Here is an 18392-nt window from a genome sequence, read left to right as displayed (position 1 = left end):
ACAATCAGTCCTTCCCTGGCCAGCAAGGTTTCACAGATCAGTCCATCTGCCCTTCCCAGGGCTTACACAGTCGTCCTAGCCCTCTGCAAATCTCCCAGCATTGCCTTTTCTCTCAAGGGACTTGTTGCAGCCTTTCCACCTAGGTGATAGGGAGAACGTCCCTCCAGATCATATCCTGAGCTTGGGTCTCACATATACTAAGTCTAGGCAACCCCCCCCCCCTTTTTTTTTAAAACCCCATGATACAACTTCAGTCTGTACTCGGCTGATCCTAGTCCAGGGACTTCAGCCTGTTCACTTGCTCCCTCTGGTCCGGGCTTCGTGCGGGGTTTCTGTCACACGCATCAGGGGAAAACCAGGCACAGGTGGGACTGTGCCCAGACTCTGTTCACGGGGCCTGCTCGCATTACGGCGCCCGGCTCCCAACAGGCTGTGACGTTAAGGGCCCCTGGGCCCGATTCATGACTCGGCCTGTGAAAGGAGGTGTGTGCTGTGCGGTTACTCACGGGGTCGGCATGGCAAATACACACACGGCACCGCTTTCCTGGACGCTGGGTCCCAGGAGATAAGGCAGCTGATCTGTACATCGCTAATTACAGACAGACAATAGAAACTGGTTCCAATTAACTCCTATTCATGGGACTAATGCCTCTCAAGTATCAGAGGGGTAGCCGTGTTAGTCTGGTTCTGTAGAAGCAGCAAAGAATCCTGTGGCACCTTATAGACTAACAGACGTTTTGCAGCATGAGCTTTCGTGGGTGAATACCCACTTCTTCGGATGCAAAAACATCTTCTTTTGCATCTGAAGAAGTGGGTATTCACCCACGAAAGCTCATGCTGCAAAACGTCTGTTAGTCTATAAGGTGCCACAGGATTCTTTGCTGCTTCTAACGCCTCTCACACACCGCTCTGCCTCGCTACAGCGCTGCCCTCAGGCGCCGCCACCGCCTCGGACCCGCTTAGCGGCGAACCCGCGCGACAGCCAACGCGCTGCGACCCGCCGGGGCGCCGCCTTCCCGCGCTACAGCCCGGCCCGGGAGCGGCAGGACCTCACCCCGCCAGGCGGGCCGCTGAGCTCGCCCAGGCGGGCGCTGCCCAACACGAGGGCGGCGGGGGGCCGAGAGGCGCAGCAACGCCGACAACAATCAATGCGGTTTTACTCTCCTGAATCCTATTGGCCAGACGCGGCCCCGCCCAGCCAGCGGACCCGCCCCGGTGACGCATCGGCAACCAATGGGCTCCCTCGCTTGCCAGGGACTGCCCCTGATTGGCTGCCGCCGGGCCGGGCTGCCGGGGCTTCCTGCCGGCCGGGTCCCGAGTCCGTGCGGCCCCAGCGGCGGGTGAGCCCGGAGAGCGGGTCCCGGTCCGAGCGCCGCGGGTCCCTGCCCCCCCCTTCCCCGGGGGGGTGTCGGCCCCGTGCCTGGGGGCGGGTCTCTGCCCCCCCCCTTCCCCGGGGGGGGGTGTCGGCCCCGTGCCTGGGGGCGGGTCTCTGCCCCCCCTTCCCCCGGGGGGGGGGTGTCGGCCCCGTGCCTGGGGGCGGGTCTCTGCCCCCCCCTTCCCCGGGGGGGGGGTGTCGGCCCCGTGCCTGGGGGCGGGTCTCTGCCCCCCCTTCCCCCGGGGGGGGGTGTCGGCCCCGTGCCTGGGGGCGGGTCTCTGCCCCCCCTTCCCCCGGGGGGGGTGTCGGCCCCGTGCCTGGGGGCGGGTCGGGGGGGGGGGTGTCGGCCCCGTGCCTGGGGGCGGGTCTCCCCGGTATGGATGTCATGGCGGGGGGGAGCCCTGTTCCCGAGGGCAGGGGTGAGTCTCTGCCCCTGCGGAGGTTGCGGGGGAAGGGGCTGTGTGACTGAGGGAGGGGGTGTGGCAGGCGGGGTGCCAGCCCTGTGACTGAGGTAGAAGTTGCCTGGGGTTTGGCATGGCTAGGAGGACAAGTGCCCTGGAAGGTAGGGGTTTGCCTAGGGCTTAGGAGGTCCGGGTTCTGGTCTCTGCTCTCACACAGATTTCCGATGTCACCTTGGTTGAGGCATTTAGGCTCAGAAATTTCATGGTGTTTAGGAGTTGGTGTGCTCAGCATTGCAATTCCTAGCTAGTTTAGGTATCTAAATCTCATTTTCAAATCTTATTGACTGTCAAAATGAGAGATGTAAGTTCCTAAACCACCTAGGCATTGACGATAACATTAAAGACTATCCTAACGTGTGCATATGAAGGAACAAAATTTAGGTTCCATACATAACTTCAATTCTGGTACTTCCTGACTTTTAAGTATATAACTTTGTGACCTTAAAGTTCAGCTTGCTTGAGGAAGAAGGAAACAAAAGGTGCAGTGAGTGAGAAGGGAAAAGGAAGCATCTGTGGGAAGCTGGGGAGGACATGCCGGAGAATTCATGCTCTAATGTTTACGTCAGATAGTGCTGACATAAGCCTTACTTAATCACCATAAAAATAAATACACCTAATATTGGTGGGGTTTTTAACCTAGATGATTCTAAAACATTGTCTTATTTCTAGTTCGAGGTAGATGACCGAGCAGAGATGCCTCCTTGTGTAACTGTTCTGATTATTGGAGCTGGATGCCGGGGAAAACACTACTCTTATTTTGCTGTGCATTTTCCCAATCGAATGAAGGTAAAGATGTCATATGCTGTCAACCTTTTTCAAGGGGTCATGTGTCTTATGGTTGTTAATTTGAACAGAGTTCTTCTTGAATTGCAGCAATCACCATATAAAATGTGAGGTAAATTACTTCAAGTGTTTGAAAGTTGTTAATGAGAATACAGATCTTTTCCTAATATTGTACTCTTTTATTGGTTCATAACTCATAACAGCAGGAATTTTAAATTTCAAACATAGCATTCGCAATGCCTTGTGTTAGAAAAGTGATGTTTTTTAACTACTATATTTACCTTCTGAAAGTCCTGTATTGAGTGTGAGCACTCCATTGTTTTTCCTTTAGTTTAAAGTTCAGAATTGCAGCTGGGCGTGTGCGCGCTGCTGGGGAACTGCAGCATGTTTTAGAGATGGTTAAGCTGGAGTTGGAGACTCTTCCCTCCTTTTTCACTATCCTACATGAGAGTGGTGTTTTGATTTAAAACAAGTCCCCTTTGAGCACGTGTACTTACCTGCAGCAGTTATAGATCCGACTGCAAGTGAGCAATCGGTGAAGGAGAAAGAGAACAAGGGACACAGAGCTGGTGTTCAAGTGCACTACTAGAAAAATGCTAGTCATGTTCTCCAACTATTAAATTACATCGAGCACAGTCTAAAAAAGCTCTTGACTAAATCAACAGTAAACTTAAGACTTAAAGGCCAAAGTCTGGGCCGTGCCCACAGCACCTTCTTAGTCCGTGGTATAGTACCTGTGGGTTTTGGCCAGTGGATCTGAGAGCACCCTTTCCAACAGCTAGCAGTGTTGTAATTGTAATCGTCGTCCTGTCTCTTTAAAGTAGCAATAGAGGTGGTAGTAATCAAGGACATTGAGGAGCAGAGTCTAATCCCAGCTCCTTGTTAGACATATCAGGAGCCTACTCTACCATCATGCCCTCTTCAGTTTAACTGTGTCAGGAAACCAGATTTTGTTATACAAATGCCAAACTGCCCCCCCACCCCCCCATCATGGTACTATGAGAATGAGATTTCCTGCACTTAGTTTTTGCTCTGCTGTCCACTTCTGATTAGTGCTGACAGGAGTGAGTGCTGGAGGAGTGGCCATGGCACAGGATCCTCTCATGTAGCAAGGTGCCTGCAGTTGTTAGCTTCTCCTGCCAGGACTGTGGCTATTTTCAAGGTGTGGTGCTTGCTAATCTCACTTGTGGAATGTCCCACTGATCTTGCGAATGACTTCATTTTGGGTGTACGGGGGCAATGGCATGCAGAGACCTGAACCTTCCACACATGCTGTTTAACATACAGTCAGTTGCTAATAAGATAATTGCCACCTGTATTCTGGTAATGGATAAGATGTTTGGCTTTTTGTGTATTACTAAAACAAGCTGGAGGATCCTGTTAGTCCTGTGATGACTTGATTTGCTCCAGTAGAATAACCAGTGCAAATGTAAGCCTCAGGCGGATCAGCAAGAGTTTGTGGCTATGGCTTTTGCCTCTACACCTTGCAGGGTCCCAGAGCCCAGATTCCAGTCTCAGATCAAACAATCTACACCACAGTTAAAAAGCCCCACAGCCTGAGTCCTGTGAGCCTGAGTCAGCTGACATGGGCTGGCTGTAGGTGTTTAGTTGCAATGTAGACATACTCTCAGACAGCAGTGACAATTATTTGTGTACTAAAAGAATGTCTTCCATGGCTGGTTAAAGTCAGTAACAAGACTTTAACAGTTTCTTGTAATAATGGGTCTAATGATTTTCTTGTTGAGATTAACAGGCTGTCCAAAGTCTTACAAATAGCAGTTTGACTTGCTCTGAAAATTCACCAACTATATCACAGTCTCGAATATTTTTTTTTTAAATGGAAGATTGAGAAGGTGGTGGTGGGTTTTGTTTTGTGTACAGTTGCACTAAGCTCAGTCAATTTCCAGGATCCCTATCAATCTGGCTTCAGATTTGGGAATGGAAGAGAGATTTATTGTATTGACAGTTGATCTCAAGTAAGATGCCAAGCTGATTCTACTAATTATTTCTGTCTTTTGATGCCATTCACTACTGAGGTTTTTACCCTCCTGTAGGGATAGACAAAATGACCCTCCAGTGGTTTGTTCCTCTCTCTGTACAAGATACAGAGGATAGTGTTGGGCAACTGCTGCTCCTTCCCAAGGGCTCTTGCACAGAGAGTTCTCAATGCCCCTCCTGATCAATGTGTACGTGAAGCCACCCAGAGAAATAGTGTAACATATTGGGCTGAAATATCATCACTATGATGTTGGTGATAGTAGCTAGAGGAGAGAGTCTGGTCAGTGTCCATGCTAATTGAATGGATTTTGCCTACTTCTTGCCAATGTGCTTTGCAGGTCTCTGGCAGGCCTTTTTGGCCCATTGCTGTCCCTGAATTCTTCGGGATTCTCATCGCATCAAGAGCACTAAGTCCCTTCGGATCCGCAGGATGGCTCTACTGCTTCCGGTCCAGTCCCGAGTTTAGCGTGCTCTTACGTTTCCTTGTTGGTACCCCTGACCTGGCCGCCTGTCTTGAGATTTATACCTTCACCAAGATAATATCATGGTTCCATAAAAGGGGATATTTGCCTCTTTGTTTTGCCATTGGCTGTTACTCACTCTCACTATCTCACTCATTCCTTACATCAATCGATTACATGTTCATAAGCATGAATACAATTGATTATATAGAGCTATGCAGCTTTAAGCAAGCATCTAACATCATTGGGGCTTTCCTCGGCTCGTAGCTTTGTAACGGCATAACAGGATACGGTTCAGCCTGCATCTAAAAGAGCAAATGGGGGCGGGGGACACTCCTGGTTACAAGAAGCGCAGTTTGTGACTGATTGGGGAGTTTAACTTCAGCGTTACCCACCAGTCTTGGAAGTATCTGCTGTCGCTTTGCAGCTTTCCCTGACCTTGGCATTTCCGGTGAGGGCTGCCCCAGGCACCTCTGTGCCACAACGTCTTTGACATGCTTCCAGCTCAAGTTGGTCAGGTTTCTTAGACAACTTGAGCCCAGATCATTAAACGTTTGAGAAACCTCTTATCCTATACTCCATCACAGCAATGGAAATCATTTGGGATACAGTTGTTCTCTGGAGCCAGTGGGAGGGTGTCCATGGTAGAGGGTCTCCACCTTTTGAATTTGCTCCACTTGATGGTTCAACAGAGCTTGGGTTTGTTGAGCTACATGTTCAGTGTCAGACTTAATTATCTGATCTGATGCTTGGTTTGTTTTGTTTGCCAGCTTGGTTTTTATTTTCATTATTTTTGTTGCAGTTTAAAGATCGTTTCCTACAGTAAGTGGTGTGGTGGTTTATTCAGTCAAGTTTTAAATACCCTAAATGATGTGGCTTTAATGAGGAGATATTTCTGCAACCTATTAAATGATTGTCAGGATTTTTTCCCTGAAATTTAGCCTGAAATTCTCTTTGCTAAGCTGTCTTTCCGGACTCATAGGTTAAAGTGTTAGCAGTGTTTTGAATATGTAAAATGCTGTGTGGTTTTTATTTTATTGTTGCTAATAGTGACCCCTTGATTTAGGCTTCCTAAAGCTACCCATTATGAAAGATTTTTGTGGTCTCTTTTTGAGGAAACACTAAGCCCTCCATGGCAAAACCCTGGGCTAGAGATGTGCCTTTCACTTGTCCAGGGTGGATAAAAATTGCTGACTTTTTTTTTTTTAAGGGGGGGAGGTATTTAAATCAGATTTTTTAATTTGAATATTTAAAATTAAATTTGAAATTGTGACTAACTAGGGTAAGCCCTTAAACTTAAAAAAATTAAGCAATATGTGTTTGTTAAATTTTAAAGAAAGTCAAATTGGTGAACTGGTGCAAGTCACTGGCTAAACTCTTGAGCTAGAATTAGCTGAAGTGCTAAACCAGCTTTTAACAGCAGTAGTTTTTTCTGCAAGTGTGGAGAGAATATTGTCAGTTGGTGACTATAATTCATTCAAAGAGGCCAGTGGGAGTTGAAAAAGCAGAAAAGCTTGTTTCTTCTTCCAATCTATGAGTAAAAACTAGCTTTGAGAGGAGATCTAATAGTCTTAAAATCTTGAAGGATGTTTCTGGTCATCACGATCAGTTCAGTTCATTAACTACAGATGATACTTTGTTTAATTAATCATGTAGTCTTAAATGCAAAACATGTTTTGATAAACATTCTTCTTAAATGTGCCAGATACATAAGAGACTTTCTTATTAGTTAAATAAAACTAAATTGCTGTTTTTTTGTGCATTTTAATTGAATTTTAATTTCAGCTTGACAAATCACAAGTAAAAAAATTAGGGCATGTCTACACTACAAAGTTAAGTTGACGTAAGGCAGCTTATGGCGACCTAACTGTGGAGGTGTACCCACCGCAGTGCTCTTCCTGCCACTTTAACTCGCCTGCTACACCGACCTGGAGGATAGGCAGAGCTTTTTGCAGCCTAGTTAGACTGAGGCAGTGTCCATTTAGACGTTGCTTATGTTGCCTAAAGTGGCTTCCAGGAGCTGTCCTGCAATGCTCACTGTGACCGCTCTGGTCACCATTTTCAACTCCACTGCCCTGTAGCCAGGTAGACTGTCCCATCCCCTTTAAAGCCCCGGGAAGTTTTGAAATTGCTCTTCCTGTTTGCTGGGCATGGAGAGTTCACCTAGCAACTGCCCAATGGACTGCTGGCTCCATGCAGCAAATGTGCTTCTGCCTGGAATACACAGGAGATGGTGGATCTCCTGGGTCTGTGAGGAGAGGAGGATGTGCAACTGCAGCTCCGCTCCAGCCACGGAACTTTGATATCTATGGCAAGATTGCCTGGGGCATGGAGAAGGGCTATGGTTGCGACACGCTGCAGTGCAGCATAAAAATCAAGTTGCTGAGGCAGGTGTACCAGAAGGCAAATAGACACTCTGGTGCGGAGCTGTAAACATGCTGCTTCTACAGGGAGCTGCATGCCTTCGTTGGCAGTGACCCTACCTCCACCCCAAGAGCCCTGTGGGTACTTCAGGGCTGGAGTTGCTGGTAACCAGAGTGAACACAGGACGACGCGTTGGACGAGGAGAATGTGGGACAGGCAACAGGGAGACCCAGTGGCATGGAGAACCAGGATCTCCTTTTGAGTCCTGAGCTGTCTAGCCAGTCCCAGCAGGCCAACCCTGGCAAGCCGGATGCAGGGGAGGGAAGCTGTGGTAAGCACTCTGCTTCAATACTGCAGTGACACATCTGCTCATATACTGCTTTTTTAATTGGGCCACAAGTGGTAGTGAAATAACCAGCGCAGAAACAGTTATCTGCTTCTCATTCTCCTGTACAGCTAGGCAGAGGGGGCCCTGCGGAAAAGTTTGTTTATGCACAATGGGGTATCCCATGAATCCTCCCTAGAGAGCTCTGGGAATGTTTCCTGAAGGTAATCTGCAATCCTCTGCTGAAGGTTTTTTGGGAGGGCTGCTTTGTTCTTCTTCGAGTGATTGCTCCTATGCATTCCAGTTAGGTGTGCCGGGGGCCGGAGGCTCGGTGCCTCTACAAGCTGAATAAGCTCTCTCGCCGTCACAAACGTTTCAGGGGTGGACGGGAGATGCAGCTCTACCGCGGCCGGCGCCGGGGAGCAGGGAGGTACCGGACTCGACGGCTCTTGCGGTGCCGGAGTCAGCGGAACCGTGCACGGCTTGTGCACTACCACAGCCGGTGCCGGAGGTGGCTGGGTAAGCTGTCCCGAAGCTGCAGGTTTTGGAGCCGGGTGCGCTGTCTTCCGCTTCCTCTGGGGGGAGAGGGAACGGTGCCGGGACTTCGGTGCCGTCTGCGCACCCTTAGGAGCCTCGGTACCGGGACGGCTCGGTGCCGCTGGTGCGCTGCGCGCCGAGGATGGTTTCGGCGGTGCCGGGGACGGAGCGGAGGGCTGAAGTGCCGCCTCCGTAAGGAGCTGTTTAAGGCGAGAGTCTCGCTCCTTTCTTGTGCGCGGCTTGAATGCCGTGCAAATCGGGCACTTATCAGTCCTGTGCGATTCCCCGAGGCAGCGCAGGCAGGAATCGTGCGGGTCGCCGATGGGCATAGGCCGCTGACAAGCCGCACAGGGCTTAAAGCCCGGTGCCTTGGGCATGAGCCCGCACCGGTTGTGGAAGAAGAGGGGCTAACCCCTCTAATTCCCTACTATCACAACTATACAACTAACTTATTCAACTAATCTTAACTATTAAACTAAGTGAAACAACTATATACACTAAAGATACGGAGAAACGCTAGGGCTGTGGAGGTGAGATAGCACTCCACTGTTCCAACTGGCCATCACGGGCGGTAAGAAGGAACTGAGGAGCGGACGGGCTGGCTGGGGTATATAACAGGCGCCATAGCGGCGCCACTCCAGGGGGCGCCCAGCCGGCCCGCCGGAGTTGCTAGGGTAAAAATGTTCCGGAGAGCCGTGCACGCGCGGCGCGCACACCTACATGGAATGGATAGGAGCAACACATCTCGAAGAACAACAGTTACTACGGTGAGTAACCGTCTTTTTCTTCCCCTGTGGAGGCCACTCAGCAATTACTTCAGCAGGCAGGATAGCAGCACTCGGGGCAGCAGCATACAGTCCCAGTCTGCAGCTGGACCCTTGCAGCCTCGGTTAACCTCAGGAGTGCGCCAAGAGAAAGAGAGAGAGATGCTCTTGTTGCTTGTTTGGAACAAGGGTATAAGTGCACTGACAATAACACCTCTGTTGTTTCTTTAGCAGCTGCAGATGTGCCCATGGCTGTCTCCCACACACTGGCTGATCACCTCTCTCGGATAAGGAGGAGTAAAGCAGACATGTTCAAGGAGGGGCTGCAGATTGTGAGCAGAGAGTATGGAGTAAGGCAGTCACCATCCACTACATGCTGCTTTTGCAGCAAAGGGGTTTCCCATCTGTAGTGGGGTGATAAGGATGTGTGTGCCATCTATCTTGGGGCCAGACAACTGTGCCCCAGAATACATCAACAGAAAGGGCTACTTTTGTATGGTATTGCAAGCGCTGGTGGACCACCAGGGACATCTTACCAACATCAGTGCAGGAATGTCAGAGAAGGTGCATGACGCACGCATCTTTTAGAACACAGGCTTGTTCAGAAAGCTGCAAGTAGAGACTTTTTTTCTAGACCAGAGGATTACTGGGGATGGGGAAATATCAATAGTGATCCTGAGAAATCCAGCCTACCTCGTGCTCCCATGGCTGATGAAGCCTTACATCGGCCACCTTGACAGCATCAAGGAGCACTTCAACAACAGGCTCTGCTGGTGCAGAGTGACTGTTGAATGTGCCTTTGGCCGGTTGAAAGGCTGCTGGCCTTGTCTATTCATGAGATTAGATATCAGTGGAAAAAATATCCCTATGGCTATAGCTGCCTGGTGTGTGCTTCATAATATCTGTAAAGCAAAGGGGGAGAAGTTTCTGCCAGGGTAGAGGCTCTAAGAGCTCAACAGGGAGCTATACAGCTCAGGGAGGCTTTGAAAGACCATTTTAATAATGAGCCACAGTAATGTGTGGTGTTTGTTGGGTGCCTGTCATTGGGTTTGTTTGGTTTTTTTTTTTTTTTCCACCGCAGTATGAACCTTGTAATGACTGCTTTTTGTAGTAGTAGTAATATAACATTGCAAATGCACCTATTGCTATTATCTGTGAATGTCAGCCCAAACCACTGTGTTGTGAACTAATAAAAGTGAATTAAGTTTCCATAAATACATGCAAACAGATATACAGTAGAACCTCGGTTATGAACACATTGGGAATGGAGGTTGTGAATAACTCTCAATGTTTGTAACGCTGAACAAAATGTTGTATGTTCTTTCAAAAGTTTACAACTGAACATTGACTTAATACTTTACTATGCAAAAGAAAAATGCTGCTTTCCTTTTTTTTAAAATAGTTTAACGAAGTGATTAAAAAAATTAACTGCAATTAATCACATTAAACAATACAATGCTATTTACTTTAAATATTTTTGGATGTTTACTACATTTTCAAATATTATTTTCAATTACAACACAGAATACAATGTGTACAGTGCCTACTTTATATTTTTTATTACAGATATTTGCACTTTAAAAAGGTGTTTTTAATTCACCTCATACAAGTACTGTAGTGCAATCCCTTTATCATAAAAGTTGAACTTACAAATGTAGATACATGTTTTAAAAACAAACAAACACCTGTATTCAAAAACAAGGCAATATAAAACTTTAGAGCCTGCAAGTCCATTCAGTCCTACTTATTCTGCCAATCGCTCACACAAACAAGTTTGTTTACATTGATGGGAAATGCTGCTGCCTGCTTATTTACAATGTCACCTGAAAGTGAGAACAGGTATTTGCATGGCACTTTTGTAGCCAGTGTTGCAAGGTATTTACATGCCAGATATGCTAAACATTTGTATGCCCCTTCATGCTTTGGCCAGAATTCCAGAGGACATGCTTCCGTGCTGATGACCCTTTTTTTTTTTTTTTTTAACTAGCGTCAATTAAATTTGTGACTGTACTCCTTGGGAGGAGAATTGTATGTCTCCTGTTCTACCCACATTCTGCATATATTTCATGGTATAGCTGTCTCGGATCATGACCCAGCACATACTCGGTTTAAGAACACTTTCACAGCAGACTTGACAAAACGCAGAAAAGGTACTGATGTGAGATTTCTAAAACTAGCTACTGGACTCAACCCAAGGTTTAAGAATCTGAAGTGCCTTCCAAAATCTGAGAGGGATGAGGTGTGGAGCATGCTTTTAAAAGTCTTAAAAGAGCAACACTCTGATGCAGAAACTTCAGAACCCAAACCGCCAAAAAAGAAAATCAGACGCTGGTGGCATCTGACTCAGATAATGAAAATGTGTCAGTCTGCACTGCTTTGGATTGTTATCAAGCAGAACCCATCATCAGAATGGAAGCATGTCCTCTGGAATGGTGGTCGAAGCATGGAAGGGGCATACGAATCTTTAGCGCATCTGGCACGTAAATACCTTGCAACGCTGGCTACAAAAGTGCCATACAAATGCCTGTTCTCACTTTCAGGTGACATTGTAAATAAGCAGGCAGCAGTATCTCCCGTCAATGTAAACAAACTTGTTTGAGTGAATGGCAGAATAAGTAGGACTGAGTGGACTTGTAGGCGCTAAAGTTTTACACTGTTTTGTTTTTGAGTGCAGTTATGTAACTAAAAAAATCTGCATTTTTAAGTTACTTTCACGGTAAAGAGATTGCACTTCAGTACTTGTATGAGGTGTATTGAAAAATACTATTTCTTTTGTTTATCATTTTTACAGGGCATATATTTGTAATAAAAAAATATAAAGCGAGCACTGTGCACTTAGTATTCTGTGTTGTAATTAGAATTAATATTGAAAATGTAGAAAAACATCCAAAAATATTGAATGCATTTTAATTGGTATTCTATTGTAAGTGCGATTAATCACAATTAATTTGAGTTAATTGCATGAGTTCTCTGCAGTATACAGAAGTACTGTTGTGAGTGTATTTACTCCCCTTGATCCACACGATTTACAAGCACTACATTCTCTTCTGCTTAGGATTCATAGAGCACAACGGCAGTCACAGCCATGGTGCGTATGGCCCGGAGGGTAGGGGGTAAGGTGGTACAATAAGGAGGGAACTCATGGGCATGAGTATATGTGGACAGGGCAGCTACACTGAATATTGGCAGTGTTTTCCACAGACAGTAGTGACTTTAGCTGATCTCACTCCTAAGGGCACACAAGCTGAAATGGAACAGCTCCTGCACCATGTGGCTGCAGACCAGGTCCATGTCCTGCTAGTCTGTGTGCTGCCATGATCCCTGCTGAAGTAATTGCTGAGTGGCTTGGGAAAGTGTCCTACCGCTGCAGAAGAAATGAGGCTGCTCTCCCTAGCAACCTTCGGCGGAGGATTGCAGACTACCTCTGGGGAAGTTTCCTTGAGATCTCTATGGAGGACATAAACTGTTCCACAGGGACCCCTCTGTGGCCCAGGGTAGCCCTCACTGGAAATGCTAAGGTCAGGGCAGGCTGCAAAAAGGAGAGCAGATACTCCCAAGACTGGTGGGTAATACTGAAGTTAAACTCCCCAACCAGTCACAAACTGTGCTTCTGATCCCTCCACTGGTTATCAAGAAGCAAAAAAGAAATCACACAGCCCCCATTATTGCATTCCAGTTCTCTGGCTCCCAATCAGCACCTAGGGGTAGTACAGTGAGAAGTTACTTTAAACTCTGCTCACCCATACAGAATGTTCTGACCCTAAAGGGTCAGCCATGTTACCAGGTCAGTATAGGTTTGGATCTTACTCAAAATACCACGCTGCCAGCCAGTCTTGTAGTGCCTAAAACTAAACATTTATTATAAAGAAAGAACAAGACAAGAGTTGTTAGATGGTAAAACCGTCACATACATACGAAGACTTCAGAGTCCATAGATCAGGTTCTTCACAGTATTGGTGAGTTTGCTGACTTGAAAGTCCATGTGGATCACATCCACAGTTTGGATGGGTCATTCAGTCCTTTTTTCAGAGCTTAGGTTTGTAGCAAAGTTCTTCCAGAGGTAAGAAGCAGGAACGAAGACAAAGTGGAGAAGATGCAGCTGCCTTTTATAATCTTTTGCCATGTGGCCTGTGCTTCCTTTGTTTCAAACAAGCTGCCTAGCACATGGCTTGAAAGCCTTAGAGTTCTGACTATGGGCATGTCCTCTGCGTGCCTTGCTGAGTCATAAGAGTGTCTGCCTTCTCTCAATGGGTCAGTTGTATAACTGATGGTCCTTAATGGGCCATCAAGCAGGCTAGGCAGTTCTGTTGCCAAACTGCCTAGTGGTATCACCCAGAAGCATAGCACAAGTTTTGTAATACAGACAGACATATCTATAATCCAAACTACAAAGGTGATATGAACACACACATGAGATCATATCTGGCAAATTATAACATTTTTGCAAATATCTTACATGGCATAATATTGGTATTCATAATATCCTGAAGTGTTCCCCAGATCCCATACGGCATCACCCTCTGCCTAGCTGTACAGGGAAATGAGAAGCAGATAGCGACTCTACCTCTGTTGGTTATTTCACTACCTCTTTTAACACTATTAAAAAAGCGTAAATGAACAGATGTGTCTCTGCAATATCAAAGCAAACTGCATGCTCATCAGCAGTTCCTTTCCCTGCCTCAGGCTCACTTGTGCTGGACTGTAGGGACTGGCTCAACTACTCTGGAGTCAAAAAGAGGTCCTGGACACTGGACCCCCCATTGCCTGTATTCCATTCTCCTCCTCCAACACCTCGTTCTCAGGATTCACTCCAGTGGCCCATAGAATCATAGAACTGGAAGGGACCTTGAGAGGTCATTTAGTCCCCTGTACTCGTGGCAGGACTAAGTATTATCTAGACCATTCCTGACAGGTGTTTGTCTAACCGGCTCTTAAAAACCTCCAATGATGGAGATTCCACAACCTCCCCAGGCAATTTATTCCAGTGCTTAACCACCCTGACAGTTAGGAAGTTTTTCCTAATGTCCAACCTAAACCTCCCTTGCTGCAATTTAAACCCCTTGCTTCTTGTCCTATCCTCAGAGGTTAAGAAAAACAAATTTTCTTCCTCCTCCTTGTAACAACCTTTTACGTACTTGAAAACTGTTATGTCCCCTTTCAGTCTTCTCTTTTCCAGAAGAAACAAACCCAATTTTTTTTTTTCAATCTCCCCTCATAGATCATGTTTTCTAGACCTTTCATCATTTTTGTTGCACTTCTCTGGACTCTCTCCAATTTGTCCACATCCTTCCTGAAATGTGGCGCCCGGAACAGGACACAATACTTTTGACTTCTTCTTTTCCTATTTTAGCCTCTTCTGATCCTACCTCATTTTCACTGGTATTCCCTATGTTAGACGTCCAATCGCCACCAACCTTCTTGGTGAAAATCGAAACAAAGATGTCATTAAGCACCTCTGCCATTTCCACATTTTCTGTTATTATCCCCCGCCCCCTTGAGTAATGGGTCTACCCTGTTCTTGGTCTTTCTCTTGCTTCTAATGTATTTGTAGAATGTTTTCTTGTTACCCTTTATGTCTCTAGCTAGTTTGATCTCGTTTTGTGCCTTTGCCTTTCTAATTTTGTCCCTACATACTTATGTTATTTGTTTATATTCATCCTTTGTAATTTGACCTAGTCTCCACTTTTTGTAGGACTTTTTATTTTTAGATCATTGAAGATCTCCTGGTTAAGCCAGGGTGGTCTCTTTCTATACTTCCTGTCTTTCGCTCTTATGCCCTTAATAATGTCTCTTTGAAAAAGTGCCAACTGTCTTCTATTGTTTTTCCGCTTATACTTTTCCACTAAAGGAAGGGGGGTGACTCCCTCAAGAGTCCAACAGATTCTTTTGTTGCTGCCTAGGCCAGTGTCCTTTGTTCCTGTGAGGCTGGGCTGGGTTTGTCCCATACCTGCCCTGATGAAGTGTGAACTGCCTCTCTGCTCTTGGAGAGTTTTTGCCTGGGCTTATTTTAAGCCATGAGGATACATTTTCAGCCTCAGAACTACATACAGTAATGTTATAGGTTATAATTTCACATAACAGTTACTATAACATCACTATAACAATGCTCAGTGCATCATTTTACAAGGATTAATATGGGGGTGCTGGGTGTTCCCCTGAGGTACAGAGCGTCACAAGCCCTTCTTGCCCATGCCCTGAGCGATCTGCTCATCGATATCAATATTTCTACAGTTGGATCTTCTCCCCATGGACCCAGGAGATCCACCGCTTCCCGTGTACTCCAGGGATGAGTTTGTCTGCAGTGTGGAACCGGCATGGTCAGCTGGGCAGTTGCTAGGTGAGCTCTCCAGACTGAGCAAACAGGAAAGGGAATGTCAAAAATTCACTGGCCTTTAAAAGGGGAAGGGCATGCTCCTATGTATCTGGCCAGAGGACAGTGTGGTTCAAAACGGTGACCAGAGTAGTCATGGTGGCGTATTGTGGGACACCTCCTCGAGGCCAGTAAAGTTGACTAAGTAATGCAGAGTCTATACTGACACTGCATCAACCTAACTACATCAACCTAAGTGCTATGCCTCTCGGGAGGTGGAATTATTAAGTTAGTGTAGTGGGTGAGTTACTTCGGTGGGAGTAACATTTTAATGTAGACACTTACAGAGTTAAGTCAATGTAATCTGCCTTGGGTCGACTTAACTCTAGTGTAGGCCAGGCCTAAGTACCTTTCCCAGACCTGAAGAAGAGCTCTGTGTAGCTCAAAAACTTCTCTATCATTAACAGAAGTTGGTCCAATGAAAAATATTACCTCACCCCACCTTGTCTCTCTACTATCCTGGGACTAACATGGCTACAACAACACTGCATACAAGTAAAAAACGAATCACCTAGTAAATAAGAAATGCATCATTCACCATTTTCTGGCATAGTAAAAAAGTATAAATTATGAATCTGAATAAATGTAAGTTAAATTATATAATTGCTTAAATAAATTAATATGATGTATCCTCCTGGTTAGCAAAAAGAAATACCAGACTTAACACAAAGGTGATACTTAGGGCTTGGCTACACTGGAGAGTTACAGCGCTGGTGGTGGCTTTACAGCGCTGTAACTCACTCCCCGTCCACACTGGCAAGGCACATACAGCGCTGTATCTCCCTGGCTACAGCGCTGCATGTACTCCACCTCGACAAGAGGAATAAAGAGAACAGCGCTGGTGCTGCAGCACTGGAGTGCCAGTGTAAACAGTGATTAATCTTACTACGCAGTAACTGACCTCCAGAACCTTCCCATAATGCTTTTTAAGTAAAGAGAACACACTTTGTTTTGTTGTGAACTTGAGGCTCCCGGAGCTGCTTATCTAAGGGTATGGCTACACTGGCGAGTTGCAGCGCTGGAAAGCCTCCACCAGCGCTGCAATTAGTAAGTGGCCACACCTGCAGGGCACTTCCAGCGCTGCAACTCCCTGGCTGCAGCGCTGGCCGTACACCTCACTCAGCATGGGGAATAAGGATTCCAGCGCTGGTGCTGCAGCGCTGGTCATCAAGTGTGGCCACACACCAGCGCTGTGATTGGCCTCCAGGGTATAAGGTGTATCCCAGAATGCTTTTATAAATTACTCTCTTTGTTGTGTTATGAACGAGCTCTGATCCAAAAATCCCCTCTGTTTCACTCCCTCCCTGCTTGCCTCTCATTTGATTGTTTACAGCCAGGTACAGATGATCACAGCAAACAGGAGCTCTGTTTGTTTTTTAGATAAGCAACGGAGCTCCGATCGGAGCTCGTTCATAACAAAACAAAGAGAGGCTGCATAAAAAAACAAACAGAGCTCCTGTTTGCTGTGATCATCTGTACCTGGCTGTAAACAATCAAATGAGAGGCAAGCAGGGAGGGAGTGAAACAGTGGGGAGTTGTGTTGGCTGCAGGCTGTTTGCAATTAAGAGTTAAGACTAAGGGGTCAGAAACATGTTCTGATTTTTCAATGCAGGAAGCTAAACACACAGTGTTGGCTCCAAAAATCCCCTCTCTCTTCCCCCCCGCTCCCTGTCACACTAGACCCCACTCCACCCCCCTCTTTTGAAAAGCACGTTGCGGCCACTTGAATGCTGGGATAGCTGCTCATAATGCATCACTCCCAACAGCGCTGCAAATACTGCAAATGTGGCCACACACCAGCGCTGGTAGCTGTGAGTGTGGCCACACACCAGCGCTGGCCCTGCACAGCTGGATGACCAGCGCTGCAAACCGTAAGTGTAGCCATACCCTAAAAAACAAACACAGCTACTATTTGCAGTGAATGAGCAGAGGCAGGGTGATCCCTTTGGAATGTCCACAGCTAGTGTTTGCTTGAGGAGAGAAGCAGCACCGCGTGCGGGGGGGGTGTGTGTTTCGGAGCAGCTGCTTATCTGGTCTGTGAGGAAAAAAACAAAAGGCTATTTGCATTTAGTGAATGAGAGAGGGGTGAGGGAAGGGGTCGGAACTTGCAAGGCAGGGAGCTGACACTGTGTCAGCTCCAAAAATCCACTCTCACTGTCTCCCCCACGCTCCCTGTCACACTCCACCCCACCCCCCTCTTTTGAAAAGCACGTTGCAGCCACTTGAACGCTGGGATTAAAAGTGGTGGTTTAAATCACTTTGGTTTAAACCAGTCCACACTGCACTTATCTCACTAAATTCCATTCAGGTTTCTCTAAAATATAAACTGTTAAAAATAATCATTTCTCTTGTTTGTATGACTCAGAAGAATGTTGGCAGCCTGCTGAAATAACTGAACACGAACATTCTGACTAGCCTGGCTCACACCATCCCCAGCACATACTGCACTGGGAATGCCTGGGAGTTGCCGGGAGCAGCTGCAGTGGCTGGAAATGGGGAGAGTTGGGTTAGGGAGGGTTCCCCGACCACACCCCTCCCAGATCAGCACATGTTCCCAGTGGCCCATAACCCTTCTCTTGCCGCCAGCTAACCTAGGCAAAGCTTGCACTACAGGACTAGCTAAGGTTCAGGGTTCAAATCCTACTGATGATCATGTAATTGTACAAAATAGAATTTGTTTTTACCTTTTAAAAATACCCTATGGATTTACATACAGGGGAGGGGGGAACTCTTGAGGTTGCCAAGTTATGTGCTTAGATGTTAAAAAAATCCCAGACCTATGGCTGCCTGTGCAACCTTGATTACAATGATAGCACACTATTATCACAGGATACCTGTCTCCATCACTGACTCCGGAGGGAATTCTGCGTATCTGCGGACGTGCAGAATTCCTCTGTCTCACGTAATTTTGTATTTTCCTGCATAAAATACATTTTGCCTAAGTAGTGCTGCAG

General features: G+C 46.7%; 1 protein-coding gene across 2 annotated transcripts in view; it reads left to right on the top strand.

The window, feature by feature from the left end:
* The first annotated feature begins 1267 nt into the window (after positions 1-1267).
* Positions 1268-18392, top strand: part of LOC123378591 (uncharacterized oxidoreductase YjhC-like) — a 68453-nt gene continuing 51328 nt past the window's right edge. The window contains exons 1-2 of one of the 2 annotated variants that reach the window (XM_045032609.1): positions 1268-1340; positions 2506-2622. In XM_045032609.1, coding sequence (XP_044888544.1) covers positions 2530-2622 — 93 coding nt within the window. In that variant the 5' untranslated portion in view covers positions 1268-1340; positions 2506-2529. Of the gene's footprint in view, positions 1341-1718; positions 1795-2505; positions 2623-18392 lie in introns of those variants that run through there. The other variant, XM_045032608.1, reaches the window with a different exon arrangement.

The sequence above is a fragment of the Mauremys mutica genome, chromosome 10, assembly GCF_020497125.1.
Source record: "Mauremys mutica isolate MM-2020 ecotype Southern chromosome 10, ASM2049712v1, whole genome shotgun sequence".
Classification (NCBI taxonomy): domain Eukaryota; kingdom Metazoa; phylum Chordata; order Testudines; family Geoemydidae; genus Mauremys; species Mauremys mutica.
The sequence above is the reverse complement of the archived record's forward strand: the minus strand, read 5'-3'. Positions and strand labels throughout refer to the sequence as shown.